The 25899-nt window shown below is 53.9% G+C and overlaps 2 protein-coding genes across 2 annotated transcripts in view; both read right to left on the bottom strand.

Moving 5' to 3' along the window:
* ATP6V1B1 (ATPase H+ transporting V1 subunit B1) overlaps positions 1–10784 on the bottom strand; it is an 83732-nt gene extending 72948 nt beyond the window's left edge. The window contains exon 1 of the mRNA XM_074950193.1: positions 10668–10784. Coding sequence (XP_074806294.1) covers positions 10668–10776 — 109 coding nt within the window. The 5' untranslated portion in view covers positions 10777–10784. The remainder of the gene's footprint in view (positions 1–10667) is intronic.
* A 10664-nt stretch (positions 10785–21448) lies between these two features.
* Positions 21449–25899, bottom strand: part of VAX2 (ventral anterior homeobox 2) — a 48290-nt gene continuing 43839 nt past the window's right edge. The window contains exon 3 of the mRNA XM_074950194.1: positions 21449–22185. Coding sequence (XP_074806295.1) covers positions 21703–22185 — 483 coding nt within the window. The 3' untranslated portion in view covers positions 21449–21702. The remainder of the gene's footprint in view (positions 22186–25899) is intronic.

Here is a 25899-nt window from a genome sequence, read left to right on the forward strand (position 1 = left end):
TGTGTTACATGCACGGTCTCTTTTGCTCTGCCGGGGCCGTTTCTCCTGAGATCCCCGGGAGGTATTAGCAGCTGTTTCGAAGCACCACCAATCCATTAGCAGGAGTGAGTGGAAGAAGCACTTATCACCTTCTGGCCTTTGGCTTGCTCTAGCTTGGAAAAAAACTGCCACCGGCACATGGAGCCTCCAGCTGCCGATTTGCAGAGTCGGGGTTAGCAGTGCCCAGGCCAGGAGTAACCCCCCAGCTCCAACCATTGCCGGGGGCTAACCAACAGGTCCAACGGTCAGAGTCCAGTAGGCCCTGCGAACCCAAAGAGATTCAGAGATTCCACGGCCAGAAGGGACCATTGTGATTGTCTAGTCTGATCTCCTGCATAGCACAGGCCAGAGACCTGCCCCCAGTAATCCCTAGAGCTGAGCTTTTAGAAAACCAGCCAACCTTGATTCAAAAATTGTCACTGATGGAGAATCCACCACGACCCTTGGTAAATTGTTCCAGTTGTTAATTACTTTCCCCATTGAAAATGCCACCTTATTTCCAGTCTGAAATTGTCTAGCTTCAACTTCCAGTCATTGGATCATGTTTAACCTTCCTCTGCTAGATTGAAGAGACTGTTACCAAATATTTGTTCCCCACGTAGATGCTTATAGACAGTGATCAAGTCACCCCTTAACTTCTTTTTTGCTACACTAAACAGATGGACCTCCCTGAGTCTATCACAACCAGGCAGTTTTCTGATCCTTAAAGAGTTCTCGTGCCTCTTCTCTGACCCCTCTCCAATTTATCCACATCCTTCTTGAACTATGGACACCAGAACTGGACCCAGCATTCCAGCACCAGTCGCACCCGTGCCAAACGACTGACGGGCTATCCAGGGATGCTGCTGGCCTCACCTGGAAAACCTGCATTAATTCAGCTCACCCACCGACATGCAATCGGAAACTGTCTTTAGGTATAAACTTGGCTGAACTTGACAAGTAAACAGTCACCAGCAGCAGCTGTGGTGTGAGAGATTTCCAGCAGCGCGTCGGCTCACTGGCAATATCCACCGTGGTTTCTGAGAGGTGGCAGGCTGTGCTTCCCTGATTCCCTGGCTGCGTGCTAAGAGACTGGCACTGCATGCTGGCCAAGGGCCGTGCTTCTTAGTGAGGCCACAGCAGGTTCTGTGATGCCACTGTCCTGTTACCCGAGCAGAGCCGAGATCCCTCTGCAAGGCACAAGCTGATCCGTCTGCACGCACCTGGAGTGCCTGGCACGGCTCGCCGGCTAGGGCGTGGAGCAACGCTGCTGGTCTGGGAGCGAGCGTTCAGCAGCCCAGGGGACGGCTGTGGGTTTGATCCGCATGACTGGCGCCGATGGGGGTTGTGCCATTGACTTCAATGGCAGCAGGAGCAGGCTCTGTGTCACCATCCAACACTGCTCCCAGCCCCACTGTGAGCTCTTCTCCCCAGCCCAGCCTCTCTGACCTGAATCTGACCCCCAACCCCCTCCGCTCTCCTGACCCCCAATCTCCTCTGGCTCCCCTGACCCCCAACCTCTCTGGTCTTCTATCCACCACCTCCTGCACTCCCTCTGATCTCACACCCCCTCCCTCCGCCCTCCAGCCCCCGGGCCTGCTATCCCCCTACTCCCTTACTCATGACGGTTCCCTGCTGCTCCAAGCTAGAGTCAGAGTTTAAGGCCCGAAGGGGCGACCAGAGCACCCAGTCAGACCTCCTGATAGCATGGGCCTACCCGGCACCCGCACACGAAACCCAGCAACTGAAATGAGTCCGAAGTATTACCGCCTGCAGGAGACTGGCCGAGGGAGTGCCCCAGGCAGGGAGTAGGAAGGACTGAGGCACACCAGTGCCCGAGGCCGCCGCGATAGCAGAGAAATGGTTACATGAGCTAGACCCAGATAATCCTGGCAAGTGATCCGCACCCACACACTGCAGAGGAAGGGGACCCACCCCCCAGCCCAGGTCCCTGCCAATCTGAGCAGGGGGGAAATTCCTTCCTGACCGCACACATGGTGATCAGCTAGACGCTGAGCATGTGAGCAAGAGCCAGCCAGCCAAGCTGAGCTGAGAGACGTGCCGCCATCCCCGAGCACGGCCCACCCCGTCCTGTGTCCCATGTCTCGCTGTGGCCATCCCTGATGGTTCGGAGGAAGGAGACAAATCAAAACAAAACCCAGAATACCCTGGGGTGGGGAGGAGAACACATCTTTCTGATCCCTGCAGATGACTAGCTGGGCCCTGAAGCATGAGATTTTAGGAACTTAAGATATAAGGTGGAAGGGACCCCACTCCCAGGGCTGTAGAGCCTTCCCCCCCACCCAACCTCCTAGTCCCCTCCTCATCCCTCTCCCCCATTCCCCTCTCACTCCAGCTTTGCTTGTTCTCTCCCCTTCATATAACTCCCTGATCAGTTATTTCACTTACACGCACTTTCCCTCAGCCGTCCATCTGGGACGTTTCCCCTGCCCCTGTCTCTCTGCCATGTCCCAGCACGCCTTTAGCCGGCAATTGCCTTTCTTGCTGGGCAGCGTTTGTGTTGCAATGCCTGAAGAGAAAGGAATGGGGTCGGACAGGGAATCGCTGTCCTACCGCCAGTCCTGCTGGGCTTTCCAGTCCATGCAAAGGGCTGTAATAAACAAGCTCTGAGCTACCACCAGCAGCTGCTCAGAGCACAACAGTTCAGTTGCTGAATCTGTCACCAGACTGAGGTACAACCTGTAACAAGTCATTTGCCTGGATTTCATGTGGTTTCAAGTGAAACGTTAGGACAAACACACACCAAGACCCCGTATGGAGCAGGTGTTCAATTCTTCCTCCTGGTCGCTCTCGGTTTAATTGACCACAGACTGTTTCGGGGCTCAGGCAAAGAAATGAAAATATCTTCTGTTTCTAGAATGCCCTTCGCTCCCCAAAGCTCTTTGCAAACTAAAACCATCACTGTGATGCAGCCCCCTCTGGGGTGGAATGTGGCAGCTGTTTAACAGGTAGCACAACAGTTTTGGGTGGAAAGCGTAGACAACTGAAATCGCAAGGAGCATGTGGGCTGGCAGAATGTCATTCCCTAGCCAAGCATTTGGGCAGGGCTTTGGGATCACATTCGCCACCTTGCAAAAGGTGTTCAGAGGTACCAAGCTTATCGGAAAGGGCAGCAGCTCCAGCAGAACAGCGCCCCCAGCTGCAGTGCTTCAGCTGATAGAATAGTACCTACGGCATCAACAGCCCCACTCACCCACTAGCGCCGCGTGGCGGAGGTTTCCTATCCAGGTACCAAGCTGGCCTGAGTCACCTCCCTGAGCTTGGGAAAACTGCCTTGATCACGAACCGGAGCTGGATGCCTCCAGGCAGACTAGGTCCCCGTCCAACCACCATGGTCGGTTTGTGTTGGGTTCCAATTAACAGGCCGAATCTCTCCCTGGGGTAAACTGAGCTGGAGTCGGCAGAGTTGTATGTAGCTCTTTGCATTTCACAACTGGTGTAACTAACCGCAGCTGTCTTCTTTCTGCCTCCCCAGGGAACTGAGAGCTGGCCATTGCTGCCCGGAGCAGTGCCAAGGCAGGGGCAGAGCCAGGCGCCAGTGGAAAGGGGGGAGCGAAATTTGGGAGGGAGGGAGGAAAAACACTCAGTCAAGAGCGCAAATATCTGACCGGGCTGCAGAGACTAGGGAACATGAGCAGGATCTGACGGCTCACCACTGTTTATACTGCAGTCATGGCTGTGCCAGCTGAGAGGTGCCAAGAAAATAAAGCCCCTGGTTCAGTGCCAGCTGGTCCTCTTGCCACCCGTCCCCTACGGCTGGCTAAGCCCCCCCCATGGAACTGATGGCAAAGCTCACACTGGGGGACCAGAGCTATAGCGGACAAGGCAACTTTGCTACAGTTACGGGGTAATTTCCGCTGAAGACACCCACTCCCCCTGAACCCTGAGACACGCCCCCCCTTCGCCCAGTGCCCTCAGTCTCTGCTCTCCCTGCCCCCTCTCCTCCAGCCTCGGCTGTGCAGTGAGAAAGTGGCCCCTTTATGAGCAGGCCTGGAATCGGAAAGACACATTCAGAAGCAGTTCCAAGCCCTTGACCCCGCAGAGCACATCCCTGTTAAGAACAGCGTGCGCCTTCACGCCTGGCAGACGGGAGGTCACGGAGGTTAGAAGCATGCTGCTGCGGGTACCAGGCGGATTGGCCCTGCCGAGCATCTGCAGCGGCCTCTCCGGAGCTAAACTTTCGGGGCACTGCAGGGCGGGTTGTGGAGGGAGCTGCTCATTGGAGGTGCCTTTAATGGCCGGGAGAGCTTCAGCTGAGCCAGATGGAGGAGGAAGAGAAAGCAACGGTCTTATGGTGATCTCTAGCTCCATCGCGGGAGGGAGGGTCTGCACCAGCTTCCCAAAAGCAGAAGCCGGGGTGGCAACCAACTAATCAGATTGAACATGGAGCTTGACGAGTAAATGGGTGACATCAAGGGCTTGCCTGGGATGGCAGTGCTTGGCCTCGGTGGCCCAGGAGGCCCCTGTCAGTCCTGCGTCCCTGGTCTAGGGAAAAGATCCTCTCCTTATGGGTGCAGCGAGGCTCAGAGGGATCCCAAAGTGCCTTTCAAATGGTTTATAGAACAACTTAACCGACGCCAGAAATGCAGCCACTTCTGGGGCAAGACACAGCAGCCCCATGGCCACAGCACACAACAGTTTAGGAAGCAAAGGAGACTCCTCTATTCAGCTGAAGCCACAAGGGAAATCCAGAGAGGGAGAATGTAATTCCAGAATCTGGCCAAGGGAGCGAGGCTCCCAGCCCTGCCCCCGGGGGAGAGCCAGGGGATCCTCCGTGGGCAGGACCTTGGTTTGCCTTCTCAATCACAACCAAAAGACAGGCCCTCCAGCAGCACAGTGCCCCCTAGCAGGGGGCAGAGACTCAGAGGGAGGAGCCATCCATGCCACGTCACCCACTCCATCTCCGGCAGCTGCTGCCTTTTCCTTGGAGAGCTCTCGGCCAAAGCCCTGCCCCTGCCTAGCCCGTCAGCCCAGAGGGGAGGTAAATCAGCAGGCTCAGGTCTGTGTTCAGCACCCGCTGTCACTGACGCACTAACTCCAGGGAAGCCTGGACTCCCAGCAGTGCAGCAGGGGCTCCCCTGGCAGCTGCTGGCCAGGACACCAGCCATATTGTAAAGAGTCAACCGAGAGGCAGTGTTCCCCAGTGGCTACAGCCTCAGACCCAGGAAACCTGGATTTTAGTCCTGGCTGTGCCACTGACCTGCTGTCTGACCGCTGGCAAGTCCCCGCCTCTCTCTGGGCCTCAGTTTCCCCTCTCCCCTGCTGCCTGTTCAGACCGTCAGCTCTTCGGGGCAGGGACTGACTGTTGCCTCTGTGCAGGTGCAGCACCTAACCCAGTGGGGCCCTGGTCCTAGTCGGGGCCTGTCGCTGCTCCTGTGATACAAACAAGAACTCAGCAGTGGCAAGTTGGTTTACTATTGAACTAGTGTCGGGGGAGCAGCCCGGAGGTCCAGATGGTCGGCCAGGAGAGGCATCCAAAAATTACTTTTTCTGAAGCTTTGGCTGAACGGTCAGAAACTTTTCAGCTTAGAAAATGGGCAGGAGATTCCACTGGGCTACACTCAGCGCCTCTTGCTCAGGTCCTCTGCCATCCACCCTCAGCCACAGCTCCCAATGAAGCCAGCGAGTGAACCAGACCCCTGCATCCGAACAGCCTTGAGCACTGGATCCAGATTGGGATTGGGAGCTAAGGCATGATTAGGGAGCGAGCCAGGTGCTGCAGCCCTGGGCGCTCAGCCGCCACTAAAGGCCAGAGGTGCACACAAGACCAAGCGAGCCCCTCCTACCAACCTCAGTGACGATGGTGAGGCCTCTCTCTCTTTCATGCTGTATGGCTAGCACTCCCCTACTGGCAGCTGTTTGCGGGGGGAACCAGCCCTAGGGACAACCAGATGGAGAGTGTGGGAACCCCCCAGTCCTGATAACCTGCCCCAGGAAACAAAAAGCTCTATGCAAGCAGCATGCATGGCCAACATGCCAACTCTTCTGCCCTTGTTGCCAAGAAGGCCAATGGCATTTTGGGCTGTATAAGTAGGGGCATTGCCAGCAGATCGAGGGACGTGATCGTTCCCCTCTATTCGACATTGGTGAGGCCTCATCTGGAGTACTGTGTCCAGTTTTGGGCCCCACACTACAAGAAAGATGTGGAAAAATTGGAAAGTGTCCAGCAGAGGGCAACAAAAATGATTAGGGGACTGGAACACATGACTTATGAGGAGCAACTGAGGGAACTGGGATTGTTTAGTCTGCAGAAAAGAAGAATGAGGGGAGATTTGATAGCTGCTTTCCACTACCTGAAAGGGGGTTCCAAAGAGGATGGATCTAGACTGTTCTCAGTGGTAGCAGATGACAGAACGAAGAGTAATGGTCTCAAGTTGCAGTGGGGGAGGTTTAGGTTGGATATTAGGAAAAACTTTTTCACTAGGAGCGTGCTGAAGCACTGGAATGCATTTCCTAGGGAGGTGGTGGAATCTCCATCCTTAGAAGTTTTTAAGGTCAGGCTTGACAAAGCCCTGGCTGGGATGATTTAGTTGGGATTGGTCCTGCTTTGAGCAGGGGGTTGGACTAGATGACCTCCTGAGGTCCCTTCCAACCCTGATAGTCTATGATTCTATGATTCTATGAACACGCATGACCAGGGACAGAAAATCTCTTCTGGGGTGCAGCCTGAATGCTGCAGGGCCTCATATTGGTTGGCGTGGAAGGATTTGATTTTTTGGGGATGCAAATGTCAATTTCATCGTACGCACACAAACCGGTGAAAAAAGGTCTCCACTGATAATCGTGGACATTTGTAGCGAGGTAAAGGAAGAAAATGCTCCTTGGGAACTTATTCGAGTTCGATTTGAGGATATTTACTCTGTATATTTGGACATGGGATATTGACAATTTGTGTTTTAACGGTTATAAATCTTTAAAATCTCAGCATCTCCTCTCATTAAATAATTACTCTGACCCCCCTGCCCTATCTCCCACATCTGGGAAAATGAACATCGATCAAAATAGGGGAAAAATGCTTCTAAATGAACCTCAGTATTACCCAGCAACATTATAACAGAATAAAAATCGCATTCTGCTAAGCCTAAATATAGCCCGCGTTGCATCCCGAAGGGAGGAGGGGCTGGTGGTGAAAGCCTGGGATGGAGGACACCTCGGTCCTAGGGGCAGACCCAGCATGGGAGTCCCGGGTCCCGTCGGGCAAGGACTGGGATTTTATTGGATGACAAATTGTACTTGTTTTAGTTTTTCTACAAAAAATCCTGAAGATTGACTTTTCCTCATTGTTTGGTCTCCCTTCTCCTTTGCTCAGGGGAAAAATGGAAAAAGGGGTGGGGAGAAAAAAAAAGGGGGGGGGACTAAACCAGTTGCTAAAAAAATCAGGGTTTTTTTTAACCCTCCAATCCCCCCCACCCCCCGTTTTTTTTTTTAATGAGAATTTTCTCCAAAATTTGTCATGACAAACATAAAAGGAGGGGAGCCATTTTCCCCCAAGAAAAGTTGCCCAGTTTCCCCCTCCCCTGTGGAGCCTGAAGTTAATCATCAGCAGCCTGGCCCTCGCCCTCTGCTGCAAGCTGGCTCTGGGCTTGGTCTGACGTCCCTTTTGCCTCCTGGCTTTGAGCCTCCCTTCCCCCTGCGGCTGCCCAGGGCAAGGCAAAGCCCTCCTGGCTGGACTGGGCGAAGGGGGGAGCCCTGCCTGCTGAGCCCGGCCCCCGCTGTTGACAGCAAACACCAGCTGCTCCGCGGGACCAGTTCAGCTCCGTGTGAGGCAGAGCCTGACCGGGGCGTTCTGGTTCCCCTTGAACTGGACAAGGAGATTGCGGCACACAGGGCGAGGGGGGCAGTCAGGCAAAGGGAAGTGTGTTTCAGGCCTTCCTGATCTCAGAGCAGCTGTACAGAACAGCAGCCGCAGCATCCTTCCCCCTCCCTGGCTCCTTCCCCCCACGCATCCGATACCACCTGACAAGCACCCAACGCGTCCTGGAGGGACAGGGGCTGATTAGTACCTAACCCTACTGTCCAGCGGGAGAAACTGAGGCACGGAGCGCTCCAGAGCACCAGCTACTACGCTGATTAGTGTGCGATGGCTAGCCAGCTAGCTTCCAGGTATTCATTATTGCTATTGCACCTAGGGCCTCAGTCACACCCCAGGCCCCCTGGGCTCAGCACTGTACAAACACAGACAGTCCGGGCCCTGAGGCGCTTACAGTCTAAGACAAGAGACAGCAGCTGGCGAAGGACAGACTGAGGGGGGGACAGGGGGCCCAAGGTACCGATGAGCTGATACGTGCCTGCCTGGAAAGCTGCTATCACAGTGCACACCCGCTGTTTAGCCGTAGGCAAAGAGAGCCTGTGTCTCCTCTCATTTCCACGGGTGTAAATCAGGAGTAACAATGGACTCACCCGAGCACAGAGCTGGTGGAAGTGCAAAGAGAATCAGGCCCAGCTGGTCTTTTCACAAGCACACTCGGGCCTGAGAAACATGCGCCCACCGGTTTTCGCACCTGCACTGAATTACTGGGGCAGATTCGGCCCCTCTGCTCTGTGCCCACAACCCTGGGGGCTGGGTGGATAAAGGCTTTGCCCCCGGCTCATGCCACAGGTGGCCAAGTAACTGAGGCTCCGGACTGGGACTGAGGAATTGAAGGCTCCCCTACGCTGCTCTGACAGGGAGGGACCAGCTCTAGGGGTGAGCAGGCTGGTCTGTCTCCAGAGGCCCTTTCTTCACAGATTGCCAACAAGGGGCCGTTAGTGCAAGGGGCACACCTGGACAGAGCCTCCCTCCCCTCCAGACTCAGTGCTCAAAGTCCACTCAGGAGCCATCACCTGTCTGGACTGATGGGCTGAGTTGAAACAGGTGCCTTAGAGGGGAAAAGGCTCTGTAGCCCACCCCCACGCTAGCCAGTCCCCTGCAGATTCCTTCCCAGGTGACCGGTACCCCTGCATCCCTCGCCACTCGGCATTTCACAGCAGCAGAGCACACAACTCAGATCCTTCTGTTCCAAAAGCCACGCCTGTGGAGCATCTCCGGTAGCTGTGTGCAGTGCAGGGCCCATGACACACGCTTGAGCAGTTCTGATTCCATCCAGTGGAGGGTGGGGGTGCCGCATACACACAAGCCAGTCCATGGGATGCACGCAAGCAGCAGGGGCTGCTGTCTGAGTGGTTGGGGGGAGACTGGTTTTATTTAAAGACTTCAGCTCATCTGTTGCTTCTGCTCACGAAGAAGCCGTGACCTGGGAGCTGTGGACATTTGGTGTCACAGTGCCCGTTCCAGGGCTGAGTATTACTCTGAGGAGCTGTCACGCTGGGCTGACGTCAGGGAGCCCGGAGCTGCTGGGACCTCTTCCGGGAGTTCTCCTTGGGCAAGGTTAGCCGGGAGCAATTGCAGGGCAGGGGACTTGAGGCCCTGACTGTGTGGGTGGGACACAGACACGCAGGTCTGCACACAGAGACAGCCACGCACACCCAGACCTGCAGTCTGCATGTGTCCAGAGGCAGAGAGGAAGACAGGCAAGTAAACACACACACACACAACTAAATACACAAACAGAACCTGATCTCTCTCTCTCTCTCTCTCTCTCACCCACCCACAACACCTGAGGAGGGAGGAAAATGGTGGAGACTGCTGAGTACTTTGCCAAGTGACTTCTATACACAATTTGGGAGGAGAGAGACTCCCTTGCCATCTAAAGTTTCTCACTGAGCAATCCACTTTCTGGGCCTGATTCTGTTCTCATGTACACTGGTGTAGATCAGGAGTCACTCCATCGGCTTTGCTGGAGTCACTCCACATTTATGCTGGCGTCGCTGAGAACAGAACCTGGCCCAGTGCCCTTCTCTTTGGGGTAAATGTCACTCTTTTACTTCAGTATGAAACAGCCTCCCAGATACCGAGCCTCAGTGTGAACACCAGGAGTTATATGAAGCCAAGGGGTAGGTGACTCAGCCCCATAGCCACAGGGAAACGGTGCCCTGGCACCATTGCAGGGTCACTTCCTCTCAGCCATTCTGGGCTGAGGGTGCAGCTAACACAAGGAGGAGGCAGAAGACAGAGACTAAAAGGGTCCCTGTCCTAGAGGGAATTAAGGACTCCAATCCAACAGGCCCCATGTACACCCCAGGGGGGAAGGGTGGCCCCCTGAGCTTCCGATACAGATGCCCTCAGTTGACAGGGTTTGCGGAAGGATCCCTCCGTGACTTCCCAGAAACGTGTACCGGGCTCGGCGCTTCACCTGAGGTGTTCCAGCCATTCATAAAGGACAGGTGGGGAAACTGAGGCACAGAGCAGGGACGTGACTTGCCCAGGGCCATAGAGCAGGGGAAAGAACCCAGGCGTCCAGCTCCCACACCCAGCTGCCTGCTCTAAACACTAGATAACGCTGCCAGATAGCCAGGGACAGCTCTGGCTTCACAGTCAAGGTTGAAACCACACAGGTCTTGGGGGGGCCTCAATGCAAAGAGCTCAAGTCCCCATAGCTTTCCCCCCTCCTTGCTACCCCCCCCCATACACAGCCCCTGGCTGGGTGCTAGCGGGGCTAACATTATGGCGGTGGGGGGTGAGAACTGCTGCGGGAGGGGGAGCGTTCTCGCCAGCCCCCTCCCGGCACGGCCCCCCCGATGGTACTCACTCAGCCTGGGGTTGGTGACGTAATTCCTGGTGACGGCGTGGGCATGCTCCTGGGCCCCTGCCAGTGCTGCTGGGTGCCCGCCGAGCCTCACCTCTACCTTGGCAGTCATCGCTGGGCACAGCTGGGGCGGGAGGGAGCTGGGGGTTTTTATAGCAGAGGGTTACGCTCTCCTGCTCGTCCCTCCCAGGCCCACACCGGTCAGATCTGCCCTTTCCCGGCTGCTTCGCTCTGCCCCGCTGGCCCTGGCGTGGGTTAGACCTGCCCACACAGGCCCCTGTTGACTGTAAACTGGGGCAGCCTCAACACCTGGCTGGGAGCCCCAGACCCCGTGTGCAGGTGAAGGTCACCTGAGAGCTCCCACCTGGGGGTGGCTGAGTGAGGCTGCAGCTCAGGGCTCTGCACTGAGCTGTGTGTGTCAGGGGAGTTGGTGGTTGTGTGTGTGGCAGGGGGTTGTGTACCTGTGTGCCGGGGGAGCAGGTGGTGATTGTGAGTGTGGCAGGGGGTTGTGTACCTGTGTGCCGGGGGAGTAGGTGGTGATTGTGTGTGGCAGAGGTGTGTGTAGCTGTGTGCCGGGGGAGCAGGTGGTGGTGTGTGCAGCAGGGGGTTGTGTAGCTGTGTTTTGGGGAGCAGGTGGTGGTTCTGTGTGGCAGGGAGTTGTGCAGCTGAGTGTCAGGGGAGTAGGTGGTTGTGTGTGTAGCAGAGGGTTGTGTAGCTGTGTGCTGGGGGAGTATATGGTGGTTGTGTATGGCAGGGGGGTTGTGTAGCTTTTTGCCAGGGAGTAGGTGTTGTTTGTGTGTGGCAGAGGGTTGTGTAGCTGTGTGTTGGGGGAGGAGGTGGTGGTTGTGTGTGGCAGCGGTGTATGTAGCAGTGCTTGGGGTTGTAGGTGGTGGTTGTGTAGCTGTGTGTCAGGGGAGTAGGTGGTGGTTTCTTGTGTGTCGGGTGTGTGTAGCTGTGTGGCGGGGGAGTAGGTGGTGGTTGTGTGTGGCAGGCGACTGTGTAGCTGTGGTCAGTGAGTAGGTGTTGGTTGTGTATAGTGTGGGGTTGTGTATCTGTGTCCTGGAGGAGTAGGAAGTTTTTGTGTGTGGGTGGAGTGAGAGTTGTGAAATTGTGTGTGTTTGGAGGAGAAGACAAGTGTGCATATGTGTGTGTGTAGGAGGTTTTGTAATTTGTGTGCCTGCAGGGAGAAGGGTGTATAATTGTGTGTGCTTGTATAAGTGGTTTTGTGTGTGTGTGTAGGGGAAGACTGTGTAACAGTGTGGGTGGGGAGATGGTTGTGTGTGTGTGCGCACACATAAGTGAAAGATTGTGTAACAGTGTGGGCGGGAAGGTGATTGTGTGTGTGTGTTTGTATGTAAAACTGTGTGTGGATGGCAGCATGGTCAGTCTTTGTGGAGCTTTCAGCACGGCCCAGCAATCTGAGCACCGGCCTGCGAGCCAGGAATAACCCATTCTGCCACTGACTCCCTCTGTGGCCTTGGTCCAGTCACTTAGGGCTCAGTGATTCCCTGCCCCTGGCGGGCACAGTGGGGCGGATACAATGGGCATGTGCCCTGTGCCAGGTCCCAGTGCAGTCCCAGTGCTTGGGCTGCCCTGAGGGCAGGGCGGGTATGAGACCAAACTGGACTGGAGAGAGGATCTTCCGACAGTGACCAGGGCCAGGTGCCCCGGAGGGAATGAACAGACCAGGGCAATTAGCGAGTGATCCATCACATCGTCCTGGCCCAGCTTTTGGGCTGGGGCAGGTGGAGAGACAGCAGCACCTTCTCCAGCTTTAATTTCTACGGCTGGAGGAAAGCGTTGTGAGAGACCCCGCGTGTGTCTGCGTGTGTGTCACTGTGTGGATGTGAGGGGACGCGTGTTATGCATTTTATTTCCCTAGGACGTTCTCTCTGCCACAACAGGGCCTTAAAGACTCCGTCTCTTATACACACCCCCTACTCTGGCCCCACATCTCATCTGCCAACCTGGGTTGGCTATTGTCCGCTCACTCGCAAACGCCGGCTGCACGCATTGGTTTGTTAGTGCAGGGTTGCACATGAGCACTGGGTTGCTCCCGTGTGGCGGGTTGACAGCATTTATCAGATTTTAATCGTCAAAAGTTGATATTTCGCTGAGCTGGTTTATAGGGCGGGGGAGGGGACATTGGGGACATTGTTTCCATTTTTTCCCCTTAAAAAAAGTTGAAGTGGGCAATGTTGCTGGCGTCCTGACGTTCAAACTGTGGGACTGGTTCACAGCGATCGCTTGTTCTGCACACTTGGAAAGCAAGGAGGAAAAGGCAGGGGGGCATTATGACATCACTTTTATTAACCATCAGAAACCACGTTGTTCATTAAAGTTTTACATACAGTACTTATTTTTTTCTTTTTCAAATTGTACAAGTTACGATAAATTTCCAGGATTTATCTCTGGTGTTCGAGACTGTTAGAACTTTGTGTGTGTGTGAGAGACAGAGAGAGAGGGCGGTAGGGTTACAGGGTTATTTCCTGAATGGTTGGGGTTGCAGATTTCAGATTTGATGGTGATTCTTTGACTTGTTAAAGCAGACTTCTGAACATTTCTGGAGGGGACGCTAGCGACTTTGGAAGGATCTCTGTGTGCAGCAAGGAATAAGCAGCAGTGCCAGCTGAGGGTCAGGATTTGAGCCAGGTAAAAATAGGAATTATCCTCTCCCTCCAGCCAGGAGTTTTAGGAAAAATATTTACCATTTTGTTCCAGGTCCGTTAGTGGCTTTCCTCCCCCAGTATATTACTTTCTGCAAAATTGTCTCCAAAGTATGGATGGTTTGTTGGTAGGGTTTTGGGGGGTTGGTTCATTTGATTTTTTTACATCCGAACTTGTGACATTTCAAATGCTCACAAAGCCTAATTTTGTCACAACATTTTGGAATTTCAAAAGTTTGGAGGCTCTCTTGCAAGAAAACCGGTCCCTGTTTGGGGTGAAAGTTGGCCCTTTCTTCCTCGAAATTTACAAGGACAAAAAACAGCTCTCAAAGTGCAATGTGTTAGTCACCAGATCGGACCATTTCCCCCAAATTAGAACAAGACACGAGAAACCTTGCAAAGTTGTCAAACGTCCTCATGAATATTTCCCAGGCCCTTATTCAGGGTTTGGAACAAAGGGCCTGCTGTATTGGAGATGACTGTCCAGTCCGGGATCTTGTCTCAGACAGGGGCCAGCACCAGAGAAATGTGTATGAAACCTGCAGCAGGTAGATATGGGATAATCTGCCCAAAAGAGAAGGTTCTGCTTTCCAATGCCCCTCTGTGAGAGGATCCTGGCCCTAAAGCACGAGGATTCTATTTCTGCCAAGTTTGGGGCCTCCAGGCAAATATGAAATTCTTCGTATTTTAATTACAGGATCCGTGCACAAATTTTGCCGCACGCGGCTGTGTCAAAATTCAAAAGGTCGGAAATACTCCTCGCCAGGAATAAACCATGAAATGCACTTGAACATTAAAAGGAAACGGTTTGCTAGCATAAGGCCCCGATTCTAGGTGTTGGTTTTCCAGACAAACAGATTGCAAACAGAGCTGGAGGGAAAATGAAAAAGAAAAAAAAATTGCAAAAAAGTGTTTTGGGGGGGCGTGTCTCGTTTTTTCCTGTCGAAACACCATATGTCAACCAAAAACGTAATAAAAAATGCTGAGCTTTGCAAACCTGCCCCCAGCACCAGAGCTCGTAGAAAAACATAGGAGGCAAAGTGTGCAAATGCTGCTGTGATTTTTTGTTGCTGCAAGTCAACCAAAAAGCCCAGTGACAAGTCAGATTTGGGGAACTGTAAACCAGCAATAGTAACAAACCCTGCTAAGAATAGAGAAATGTGGTCTAAGCAAAGGACCGGGGCCCAAATCCTCAAAGGGCGTTAGGTGCACCTTTGAGGTTCTGGGGCTGGGACAGAGAAGCTCCTTATTCTGGGCTCTGCCAATAATGTCTATGACTTTGGGCAACTCACAGGCCCCTCACTGTGCCTCTGTTTCCCCATATGTGAAAAAGTGATAGTGATACTTTGCTACCTCCCAAAAGTGCCAATTCGCTAATATTTGCAAAGTGCTCAGACAGTGACATGCTCGATAAATATCATTTCATAGATATTGATTTTTTTAAAAAAATGAGTGAAACCTTCTTTATAAAAACATTTATTTTAAATATTTCCCTTCAAAATAGGGGGAGGAGTTTAACACACCGGCTAAGGGTAAGAGACTGGTCCATATAGAGGAAAACAAGTTACTCCTGGGAGCAGCTGTGGAGCTGGTCGCTGAGTTAAAGCAGTAGAGATCTGTGCTTTTAGTGCCTGATTCAGCAAATCACTAAATCACATGCTTAACTTTAAGCATGTGCATAAGCACCCTTCCTGAACTGGGGCCTGGGGTTTGAAAGACAAATGGTTGACCCCACTAATGACCCTATAGGGGTTTACAAACAGCAGTTAACGGGCATGGATAGGAATGAATTTAGGCCAGAGATTCCTTATACGAAAAGCACCACAGAACCCTTGGCATGAAGTGTACAGGGCTTTGCTTTTACCTAGAGCAGGTGGGGAAAACGCCAATCAGTTGCGGCCAGCCAAGTAACTGAGTTGTAAATATTTTCTATGAACCATTTCTGGGTTTTGACAAAAAAAATGGAACCAAAAGCTGACGGAGCGTGGATTGAAATAATTGGTTTCTGGTAAAACTGTTCTGTTGTTGAAAAGCCAACAGTTTTACTGCACTTTTGTTGCAGGAAAACCGGGACCCATGCGAAAATTTTCCATGAAAACAGGCCCTTTGGTGGGAAAGCCAGTTTTGCAAAAGGTATTTCGACCAGTGCTGCATTGATTACCTCTCCAGGAAGCCCTTAGGGTTTTGATTTATACGCCCCAGGATGAGAAATTACCTTTCCACCATGTGCGGGATTTAACCCTGTAGCTTTACAGTTACAACCTAGAGTCTAGCCTAGGTTCACCCACTAAGTGACACAGGAAGGTGTCTCCACTCTCCAGTGCTTATTCCCCACCTGATTCCTGAGGGGCAGCATTTCTGGCACAGTGGACACGGCACAATACTATGAAATAGCAAGTTTCCTACCCCCCCCCCCCCCGCCCCATCCTGGGCCCGTGGCAGCTGCTGTGCGGTAACTCAGAAGTGCCCCCGCTGTCCCAGCCCAAACACTGTAACAAACCCTGAAAGTGCCAGGGCCCCATTCTGCTAAACACAGAGAGCGGAGCAGGGGAAGGGGGATGCAGATAGAGGATGGTGAGGGGATGGGGAAAGGGGGGCAAATGAAGATAAAAAGAGGTGATGGAGAGAGGGAACAGGATAGCTGGGAAGGGACAAGGGGATCAAATCAGACAGAGCCCATGTTAGTGTGTAGCTCAAGGGGCTCCTCCCATCCCAATTGCCACAGGGTGTCATCAATCTTGGTACTGAGGATATCACCTCAGCCCCCATTACAACCTGTGTCACCGCACCGCCCCGCCATGACCTCTCTCTCCCACCCGGCGGGCAGCAGCCCTCCATGCACAATCGCTGACGGGATCGCAGGGGAAAGCCACCCACCCCCAAACATCCAGGACAGATCCTGTCCATGGTGACAGTGACATCACTTCCCTGAAACCAACAAGGCATTTGCAGCTGGGATCTCAGTGGGCACTGGGCAGGGTGCCAGGCGGGTGAGGTCAACTGGCACCTTGCTAAGGATTCCCTGGGTAGAATGCGGGCGTGTGGGTATCATCCGTCCCTCTAAGGGTTAATCTTTGCACACCCCTGCCACACACCCCCATTGGCTCCCACGACTTGGCATATATTGCACAAGGCTCCGTCTGGGTGAGCGAGTCGACATGGGTGTCATGAGATAAAGTGGCATGGGCTCTGCCCAGCGGGCTACGCAGTGGGATGTATAACTCCGCTCCCTCCTCATCACCCCAATGCAGGGGCACCCTGAGCACTAGCAGGAGTGCTGGGTTTGGGTGCTGTGGAAGGGGGGTGGCTGGGTCCGACCAGGCCAAAATAGCAACAGATTTGGCTCGATCCACTCCTGCTTCCCAAAGCCGGGCCTTTAATGCGGGAGTGGGACAAAGGAGGCGCTCGACTATGCTCCTAAAGGTCACGGGTTCGAGTCACACCTCTCGAGTTCACCCAGCTGCACAATGGCTGCCCGATCACACCGGGGAGAGCTGCCAAAGGTGGCTTGCCCGCTGGCCACACCATGCCCTTGCGTCCCGCTGGCTGTGAAACTGACGTGCCTGAACTGTGTCAGCCCGCCAGCCATCGGCTCCGGGGGCCTTGACTTTGACAAAGGCGGAGTGGCTGGTTGATTTCGCTTGCCAGATACCCGAGAATGGGCTGGATTAGCAGGCTCTGGCCTCAGCCCCTGTGCTGCTGGCAGTGCAAATGCAGGCCCCGCCTACGGCCCTGATCCTGTGGGGTGCTGACCAAACAACGCTGCTGAGGACGGCAGATTTCGACGGGGTGCAAAGCCATGCTCCTTCCCAAGAATCTTCTGCGCTTCAGCCCTCCACAAAGCCAGGTTTGCTGGCTGGAGGCAGCCGGGGGACCCTCCTGGCCCCAAACCCATATGCAACCTCATGGCAAAAGAGCCTTCGCCAGGACACTCAGCAACTTCCTGCTGAGCTCTGAGCCTGAGAGGTGGTGGGACGTGGGAGAGAGGGATGAGGCGGGGGGACCCCTTAGAGATAGCAAGGCCAGGCCAGGCCAAATGCCATGCTGAGCAGCAGACAGCAATCCAAGCACAATACGCCACCGGCCAAAGCCTGGCCTCATGGAAGCCATTGGTCTCAATGGGGGAGCTCAGGGTGGGTAAAGTTGTCAGGATCGGGCCCTAGTTTACAATGGTGGGGGTGGCATCTGTGACTTGTCAATGGCCAGTTGAAGGCCGGTGGGGCCCAACCCTGCCATCAAAGCCACAGATGCCAAGGCCAGATGGGACCATGGGACCATCTAGTCTTACCTCCTGCATAGCCCAGGCTGGAGACCTGCCCCCAAATAATCCCTAGAGCCAAGCTGTTAGGAAAACATCCCACCTTGATTTAAAACTTGTCAGTGCTGGAGAATCCACCATGGCCCTTGGTAAATTGTTCCAATGGTTAATTCCCCTCCATTACAAAATTTACACCTTATTCCAATCTGAATTTGTCTAGCTTCAACTCCTGGCCATTGGATCCTATGAGATCTTCCTCTGCTGGACTGAAGAGCCCATTATTAAATATTTGTTCCCCACGTAGGTACTAAAAGATGGTCATCAAGTCACCCCTGAGCCTTCTCTTGGTTAAGCTAAATAGACTGAGCTCCTTGAGTCTATCGCAACAAGGCAGTTTTCTAATCCTTTCATCATTCTCATAGCTCTTCTCTGAACCCTCTCCAATTTATCCACATCCTTCTTGAATTGTGGACACCAGAACTGGGCCCAGGATCCCAGCCACAGTCGCACCAGTGCCAGATAAAGAGGTAAAATCACCTCTCTGCTCCCACTCGAGATTCTTCTGGTTATGCACCCCAGGACCCCATTAGCCCTTTTGGCCACACTGGGAATTCGTGTTCAGCTGATTAGCCACCACAAGCCCCCAAATCTCTTTTAGAGCCGGTGGGACTTCAGCCGCTTGCAGGATCAGGACCTAGGTTTGCAAGGGAGCCAAGAGGGCAGGAGGAAATCCTGAAGCCCTTCCAAGTCGATTTGCATGAGGAAGCCTGTTGACATCCAAAAGGCTGCTTGCAGGAGCAGACGTGTGGATGCAGGATCAGGCCCTCCGTCTGTGCCCGATTCTGAGAGGTACTGATGCTGAGCGCCCACAACCCCATCGATGCTGCAGGAAGCTGCAAGTGCTAGGCAGGTGCTCAGCAGCCCAGCCCAGCTCCCACTGGTGTCGATGGGAGTTGGACCCAAGTCAGGACTGCAGGATTGGGCCCATTGCCAATAATGCACTTGTGCTGTCACAGCCATTCTTCCCTCCTACACAGCCCACACATCCCGGATTCACCTGCTTTCTGCCTGTTTATGTATCTATTTCCCTATTCCCAGGACACGGCTGGACAGACGGACAGGAGTCCTGGCCAGCCTCGACTCCAATCAGTCATGCCCATCAGCAGGACACCACACACCCCTGGGTGTCTGTGGCAAAGCGGTAGAAGTCGCTTATTGTACCAGTTGCCTCAGCAAGGAGACAAGGCGGGAGCAAGGCCACGGTGGGGGTTAAATTAGAAATGGGAGGAGGGAAACAGGGTGGCTTTGGCTCTGCCCAGGGTTCACTGGGCCTCATAGAACCAGATCAAGGGTGGTTTGAATCTGGGTTTTGTCTGATCTGAACTACCACTGCCCGGGGAGTCAGGAGAAACGCTTCTGAGTCTGCAAAAAGAACAGGAGTACTTGTGGCACCTGTGCTCAGAAATGGGCCAGAACCAAAGTGCCACATTCCAATAAGCCTCAGGGGGCTTTTGAAACCCTTTCGTAAAGGCCTGCGCCCCGTGCCCGCTCAATTGAGGGCTGAATCAAAACCTGGGTCTGAATTCGAGAGGGTTCAAAAGCTGGATCTGGATCCCAATTTTATCTCTTGATCCCACCTGTAACTTCCAGTTACTGGGGTACTATTCCACCAATTTCTCTTCTCTCTTAAAACCCTTTACCCAGTCGTCACAGTAACCCCACGCAAGCTAGAATTGAGAGGGGTGAGACAGGGAAAAGAGTCCGAGTTTTGCTTTTCAGTTTGGTTGCTTCGTGCATTTGATACCAATTTCTGTACAGTCGTTTTCAGGCTGTCCCTGTCCAGGCACTTAGTCAGTTGCGCCTGTTGTTTGCCTCCCTCTTTCACAGGTTTCCAAAACAAGAGAACAGGAGACTGAAATGGCCAGCGGCACATGGGGTCAATGTCGGGCCTGAAACGATGTTGAACGAGAAACGCTTGACCATGTTCAACCCAAGCCTTGCTGCGGGGGAACCTGGCTTTCTGTCCCTGCAGGGAGTCCCATGGGAAATGCCCATTTTCAATGGTTTGAGCATTTCGTTGACCCCCCCAATAACTAAAAAGGCTAGCTTTCTGCACCCAAAACCATTGTCAGCCAAAACCTGGAACGTTTTCATCTGGGTCAAAAATGTTCATGGGTAGAGGGAGGAAAATTCCCAAGTTGCTTTGAACTCGGGTTGTTTGGAACTGACAAACTTTCCACAGGTGAAAAGAACAGGAGGACTTGTGGCACCTTAGAGACTTAGAGACTAAGGTGCCACACGTCCTCCTTTTCCTTTTGCGGATACAGACTAACACGGCTGCTCCTCGGACACCTTTCCACAGGTGGCATCTCACTAAGGCAAGGACCAGCCTCAATCTTCTGACACCATCTGAGTGATCTTAAGGTCAGAAAAGGTCTTGCTAAAGGCTTAGGTCCAGATCTTCCAAGGTATTTAGGTGCCTAACTCCCATTGGCACCAAAATACCTTTGATGGTCTGGGCCTTAATGACTCACCCGCATGCTGTCACGGTTGGTTGACATGGAAATGTTTGGGTCTTGGGCTCTTTTCCCATGTCCCTAGTAGAAAAGCCGTAAAAACGTGAGTCACGTTAGTTAACATCCCTGCATAGCCGTGTTTTCTAGCAGCCACATTGTCCAGGCTGGCAGCCGTCCTGGGAGCCGTGTTTATTATCCTGCTTGGCAAGTGGGCATGGACATTGGGGTGTTGGTGTGATACATAAATCGGTGACTGTCCACAGATCGTTTGTTAAGCAGCTGCGTACAGTCTGTAGGGCTCCCCATTAATTTCCCATCTGGGCAAGCTGTCAGTGCGGTATATACCCTGTCAAAAGCCAACGGCCGCTGCTCCAAACACCAGACACCCCTTTTGGGGCTGGGGGGGACGCAATGATTTCGGTCAGGTCCATCCTTAAAGCTGCTGCTCTGGAACCTGTCTTTGCACCGCTGCAGAAGAGCTGCCAGAGGCCCCCAGGCCCGGCATGTGCGCGGCGCCGGAGAAAGGTGAGAGGGGCTGGGATCCGGGCAAGGGGCTCTCTGAGTCCCACTCTTCTCTGTGCCAAAAGTGCTTGTGTGGGGGGGAGAGGGGGACTGAAACCACCAACGCCAGCCTGTATGTACAGTCCTCATTATGCCTGAGGTGCCTGCTTCCTCCTTCAACCACACCCCCTGCTACCTTGATGGGATTAACAAACCAAGGGAGGGTAGTGCTGACCCCATGTGCAACAGGGACAGATTAAGGCAAGATCAAAGAGACTAGATTCTGAGCCTCCCCCTCCTGCTAGGGGCTCCCCAAACTCCCCCAAGCCACCTAAACAAAGGAGCACAAAGTTCTTTACAGTTGGGGAAACTGAGGCACAGAATGGGGACTTGCCCAGAGGCAGATCCAGGAATAGCACCCAGGAGCCCTGACTCCCATGTCTCTGCTCTAACCACGAGATCACACTGCCTCTCTAATCAACACGCAGGAGCGGGGATCTGCTCTTCCCAAGTCACACCCCGCCCCTGAATATTGTAACATCACAACCCCCCATTATAAAATCTGGGATTGGCTTTAGCTGCCAGGCGCTTCCTGTCCCACTTGGCCTCCGTCCAGGTCTGGCTCCACATCCAGGGTACTGGGTGATTTCTGGAGCCTGCAATCAAACAGCTCAGACAGCGACCGCGCGGTCTCACTCCGTGGCGCTTTGCTCGGGTGCGAGGATCATTGGCAAACAAAGGCAGAATAAAACACATGGTGCCAGCAAAGCTTCCCCCGACCCTCACTCCCCACCCTGGCCCTGATGGCAAGAGACAGAGCATCTGTGTATAAATACTACCTGGCTGGCACCCTGAAGCGGGGCGCATTTGACCCCCGAGCAATCTGGGATGCGGCGAGGCCCACCAGCTGTGCATTCCCCTGCGTCTCCCCGGGGAACCCCAGTGAGTCGGGCACGTCAGGCAGGGTGTATATGGGACACACAGTCACATGCAAGTCACCTGGGCATTTGTTCGCCGGCCTTTGAGAGTCCACGGGCAAAAGACCAGCCCCAGGTGGGAGACACGGCCGGGGGGACGATTTTGACCCTGGGTTTTAGTTAAAGGCTCGGCTTCTTGCTGGGGATCGGACTGTCTCTCCTCTCCGGCCGCGTGTAAGGCTCAAAGGCAGAGGTCCCCAGCCCGTAGCCGCTGGGTAGCTCGTGCAGGCTTCCCAGGAGCGGGCCGCTGAAACAGAGCGCGGTGGCAGGGAGCCGGGGTGAGGAAGAGGAGGACGCTAGAGATGGGACCTGCAGGCGGAAAGCTCCCGTCCCCGGAGGGCTGTTTCCACTCCTGCTCAGCCCGGGCGAGGTGGTGCCGGAGGGAGCCCGGCTGGCTCCGTTCCCAGCAGGGCTCCCGATGGGATTCGAGTTCGGAGAGAGCAAGTTGGAAGGGGCCGGCACGGACAAAAGTCTCCCTTGTTCCAGGAGCCGGAGGATGTTACACGTGGCGAAGGATTCAGAGGTGGAGGACGAGCGTTTCTCAGAGTCCCTGCTCTGGTCCTTCTTCTGCTTGGTGCGCCTGTTCTGGAACCAGACTTTCACCTGGGCGGGGGGGGGGGGGGCGGGAGGCGGACAGAGTGCAGCCGAAGTGGAAAAGAGAGCCAAACAGGGTGATGGAGGCGAGGGGGGAAAGGCGGGATGGGGAGAGAGCACGCAGCAGGAAGCAGGGAAAAAAGAAAAAGCAAGAAAGGCAGAAGGAAGAGAGGGAAGGAGGGAAAGAAAAGGAGGGAATGGGAAAGGAGAGAGAGAAAGACACAGCCACAATGTGTTAAACATCCTAGAGCAAATGGATTCACCCACCCAGTCACCTTCCCAGGAGCCAGAGCGACAATGGGGTGTCTCCAGCCACCAGGGGACAGCGAAATCTGGAGCGACAGACCCTCCCTGGCAAACTCTGTGTCCCTTCCGGGGAGAAGATGCCCTGGCTACATGGAGCCCATGGCTCGAGGGAGGGACGTAGCAGATGGAGGGATAAATGGATACAGCAGATGTGCTCTCCCCAGGCTGCGTTTGGGCTGCCCATTGGGCTGTGTCCATCGTCCCTTTAGACCCAAGCTCTCTGGGGGAGGGATCCCATGAGCCGCTCCGCACATTTACCCAGAGTGCAATGCAATGGCCTGATAGAAAGAGCGAGAGAGAGCGATGGGGCCAAACCAGACCTCGGAGCAGCCCCAAGCTCTGGTGGATCTGCTTCCAGATCTGGAACCGACCCCTGTAGCTGACCATGTGCCCTGTCACAGGCCATGCCAAGGGACGTGGCAGATTCTCCACCGGGGACTGTCCAAATCAAGACTGGCATCTCTTTCTAAGACACACTCTAGCTCAACCACAAGATATGGGCTTGAGGAAGGAATCCGGGTGTGGCATTCACTGGCCTGTGTTCAGCAGGTCATAACAGCATCTGCTGACCTTAAAATCTATGAACCAGACCCCCGGTCTGGACTTGGCTGGACTCTGGGGACGTGGAAGCTCTCAGCACATCACCTCCTCTCACTGAAATAAGGAGCGGGGCTGAGTTAAGGTTCAGTGGGCTCCAGATACACCAAAAACACAGGCTCTTCCTCCAACCCCTGGATGACACTTGCCCTTGGAAATCCCAAGTCTCTGTTTTCCCTCCCAAACCAGGCAGCCCAGCCACCCCAGAGTAACCACACCTCCTGCCACTCTGCTTCTGACCTGTGGCCGACCCTCGGCCTGCTCTGAGCTCCCCGCCTAGACGCCAAAGGGCCGAGGACCCACTTGACTGTGCCCCTGAAAGAGAAGCGCGACAGAGCAAGAGGGGGGTACTGAGATGCCAGGAAGAGAGGATGAGATGGAAAGCCAGACAGATAAGGGAGGGGTCTGTATAGGGAGATAGATGAGATGGAAGAGGCAGGGGTATGTGTGGGGACAGACGGATGGATGGACGGACGGACGGATGGATGGATGGACAGTCAAACTGTAGACCTCAACTGGGTGTTTAAAGTCTAGCACTGAGAGCAGTGAGCGTCTCACTCACCCACGTCATTGAGGAATCATGCCAGCAGGACTGGCAGTGACTCGTGTCCTCATAACCTGCAGCCCTCACGCACCCATTGGCACCACAGACCTGCTGCGCTGAGCTGCCGGACCACGGGCAAGGAGCCGGTCTTGGACCCTCCCCCAAGATAATAGCGAGGCAAGTGGCTTAGCAGGCTTGGAGAAAGGCTGGGAGATTTATACGGCAGGAATAGCATCTGCAGTGACACCTGCTAAGACAGGGGCTCCAGATCCTCATGCTCCTGGGCACCAGACCAGCTGGGGTCAGGAGGGAAAACCCTCTCCCATGATATAGCACTGTCTGATGCATGCTGGGGCCTGTAACTTCTATCAAAGCAACATGCATTGGCCACTGTTAGGCAAATCCTGTATATGATACCCTCTGGGCTGAACGGCGCCAGGCTGTGGACAGAGGCTATAACTGCTGGGACAGGACCTCATGAACCGCACTGTGGAGGTCCAAAGCTCACCTGAAGGGCCAGCAGGTGGGTCAAGGGCACCCACCTGCTGCCCCTCCTTAGGACCACCTAATGGCCAGTTTGGAGCTGCACTGAGATCTCTGGGAGAAAAGCGTCTCCTTCTGGCACCAGAGGCACAATCCCTGGGATCAGCGAGGGGCTAGGGGGGTGGAGAGGGCACGGCAACCTGGGGAGGGGGAAATTCCCCTCGATTCATTGGGATCGGCCCTGGTTCCTGAGTGCCCTTGCCCACAAAGCAAGAGCTTCTTGGAGAATTTCCTTCTCGGGGCTGGGCAGGACCCTCCCCATTTCTAAGCAGCACTGGGGATGAACGGGGGGCTCAGGAGACAAACTGAATAGGCCCCAGATACTGAGCCCCTTCTGGCCCCCCAGGCTTGGTTCCTCTGAGTCGGGGCAAGGAGATACTTTGGTTGGGCTGTGGGGGAGGGCGCATCATGCCCCACACTCTGTCCTTCCTGGGGATAACTAGTGGGTTTCATTTCCCAGGGCTCTCAATCCTGCCCCTCTTGCCAGCGTGAAACCCACAGGGAGCCCAGTCCTGCAAGTTGCTGAGTGTTCAGATACACTCCTGTTGAATTCAGTGGGAGCCCAGCACCGCTTGGGGCTGGACAAACTTACAGATAAGGAAGCAAGGGGGTAATTAAAGATCTAAGCAGCTCATTCCTCGTGCCTGGTGATTTATATTCGCTGCTCCCATTAATAGCAGGGTGAGTGGATTTCGATCGAAGAAGTGATTTAAATCACCCATTTTAACCGTGATTTAAAGCAGCAAGCAGGAAACCTTTGTTTCTATTGAGCTTTGCATTTGTGCTTTTTAGTTATTTTCCTAAAACCAGGTTTATTCATTGGTTGGCAACCATTAAAACACGACGATTTTAATGAAATAGAGCTTTTACACTGAACGTGGTGCTTCTTTTTTGCAAACCAGGAGGATTCCCCATATCTCGCTATATTTATTTAAGCAGTTATATAACTTAACTTACATGGACTTAGAGTCTTTTTTTTTAAAAAAAAACAACCTGTTTTTATCCACCCTGATTAATAGGCCAGAGGCAGGGCATGGCCGGGGCTCGCAGTAGAGTATGTGGTGGAAGGGAGGTGGTTTCTTTCCAAGCCATGTGTCTGGCTCAGTCATCTCTTTTCCTTCTGTTAGGAGGCAGATTCAGAGGCATGTATCTACATAAGAAGGGCCAGACTGGGTCAGACCAAAGGTCCATCTAGCCCAGAATCCTGTCTCCCGACAGTGGACAGTGCCAAGTGCCCCAGAGGGAATGAACAGAACAGGGAATCATCAAGTGATCCATCCCCTGTCGCCCATTCCCAGCTTCTGGCAAACAGAGACTAGGGACGCCATCCCTGCCCAGCCTGGTTATCTGTTCTTTGAACTGGCTAGATGGTGGTTGATGTCCCCTCTACCAAAGAGGGGAAAAAGCCCTGTAGACAACAGGATGGAAAGGGATGCAACCTGAAACTGGGGTGCCCAAGCTTGCATCAAATGTCACTCTTTAAAAAGGTCTTGTACATTTCAGTGTATAAATACAAAGTTTCCGTGCTCTTTTCTCTGGTAGGGCCAGCATGGCTCACATAACCCCACGGTAACCAAAGGGCTCGGCTGAGCTAACCCTTCAGTAACAAAGCAACAGCCTTCCATGTGCTCTTATCCTGGATAACCTTCCAGTAGCACACTGGGTGTGTCTACCCTGCAGCCGCGGGCGAGCTTCCCAGCCCAGGTGGACAGACCCGTGCTAGCTGGCCTGGG

This window comes from Natator depressus, chromosome 4 (assembly GCF_965152275.1).
Source record: "Natator depressus isolate rNatDep1 chromosome 4, rNatDep2.hap1, whole genome shotgun sequence".
In the NCBI taxonomy this organism is placed as follows: domain Eukaryota; kingdom Metazoa; phylum Chordata; order Testudines; family Cheloniidae; genus Natator; species Natator depressus.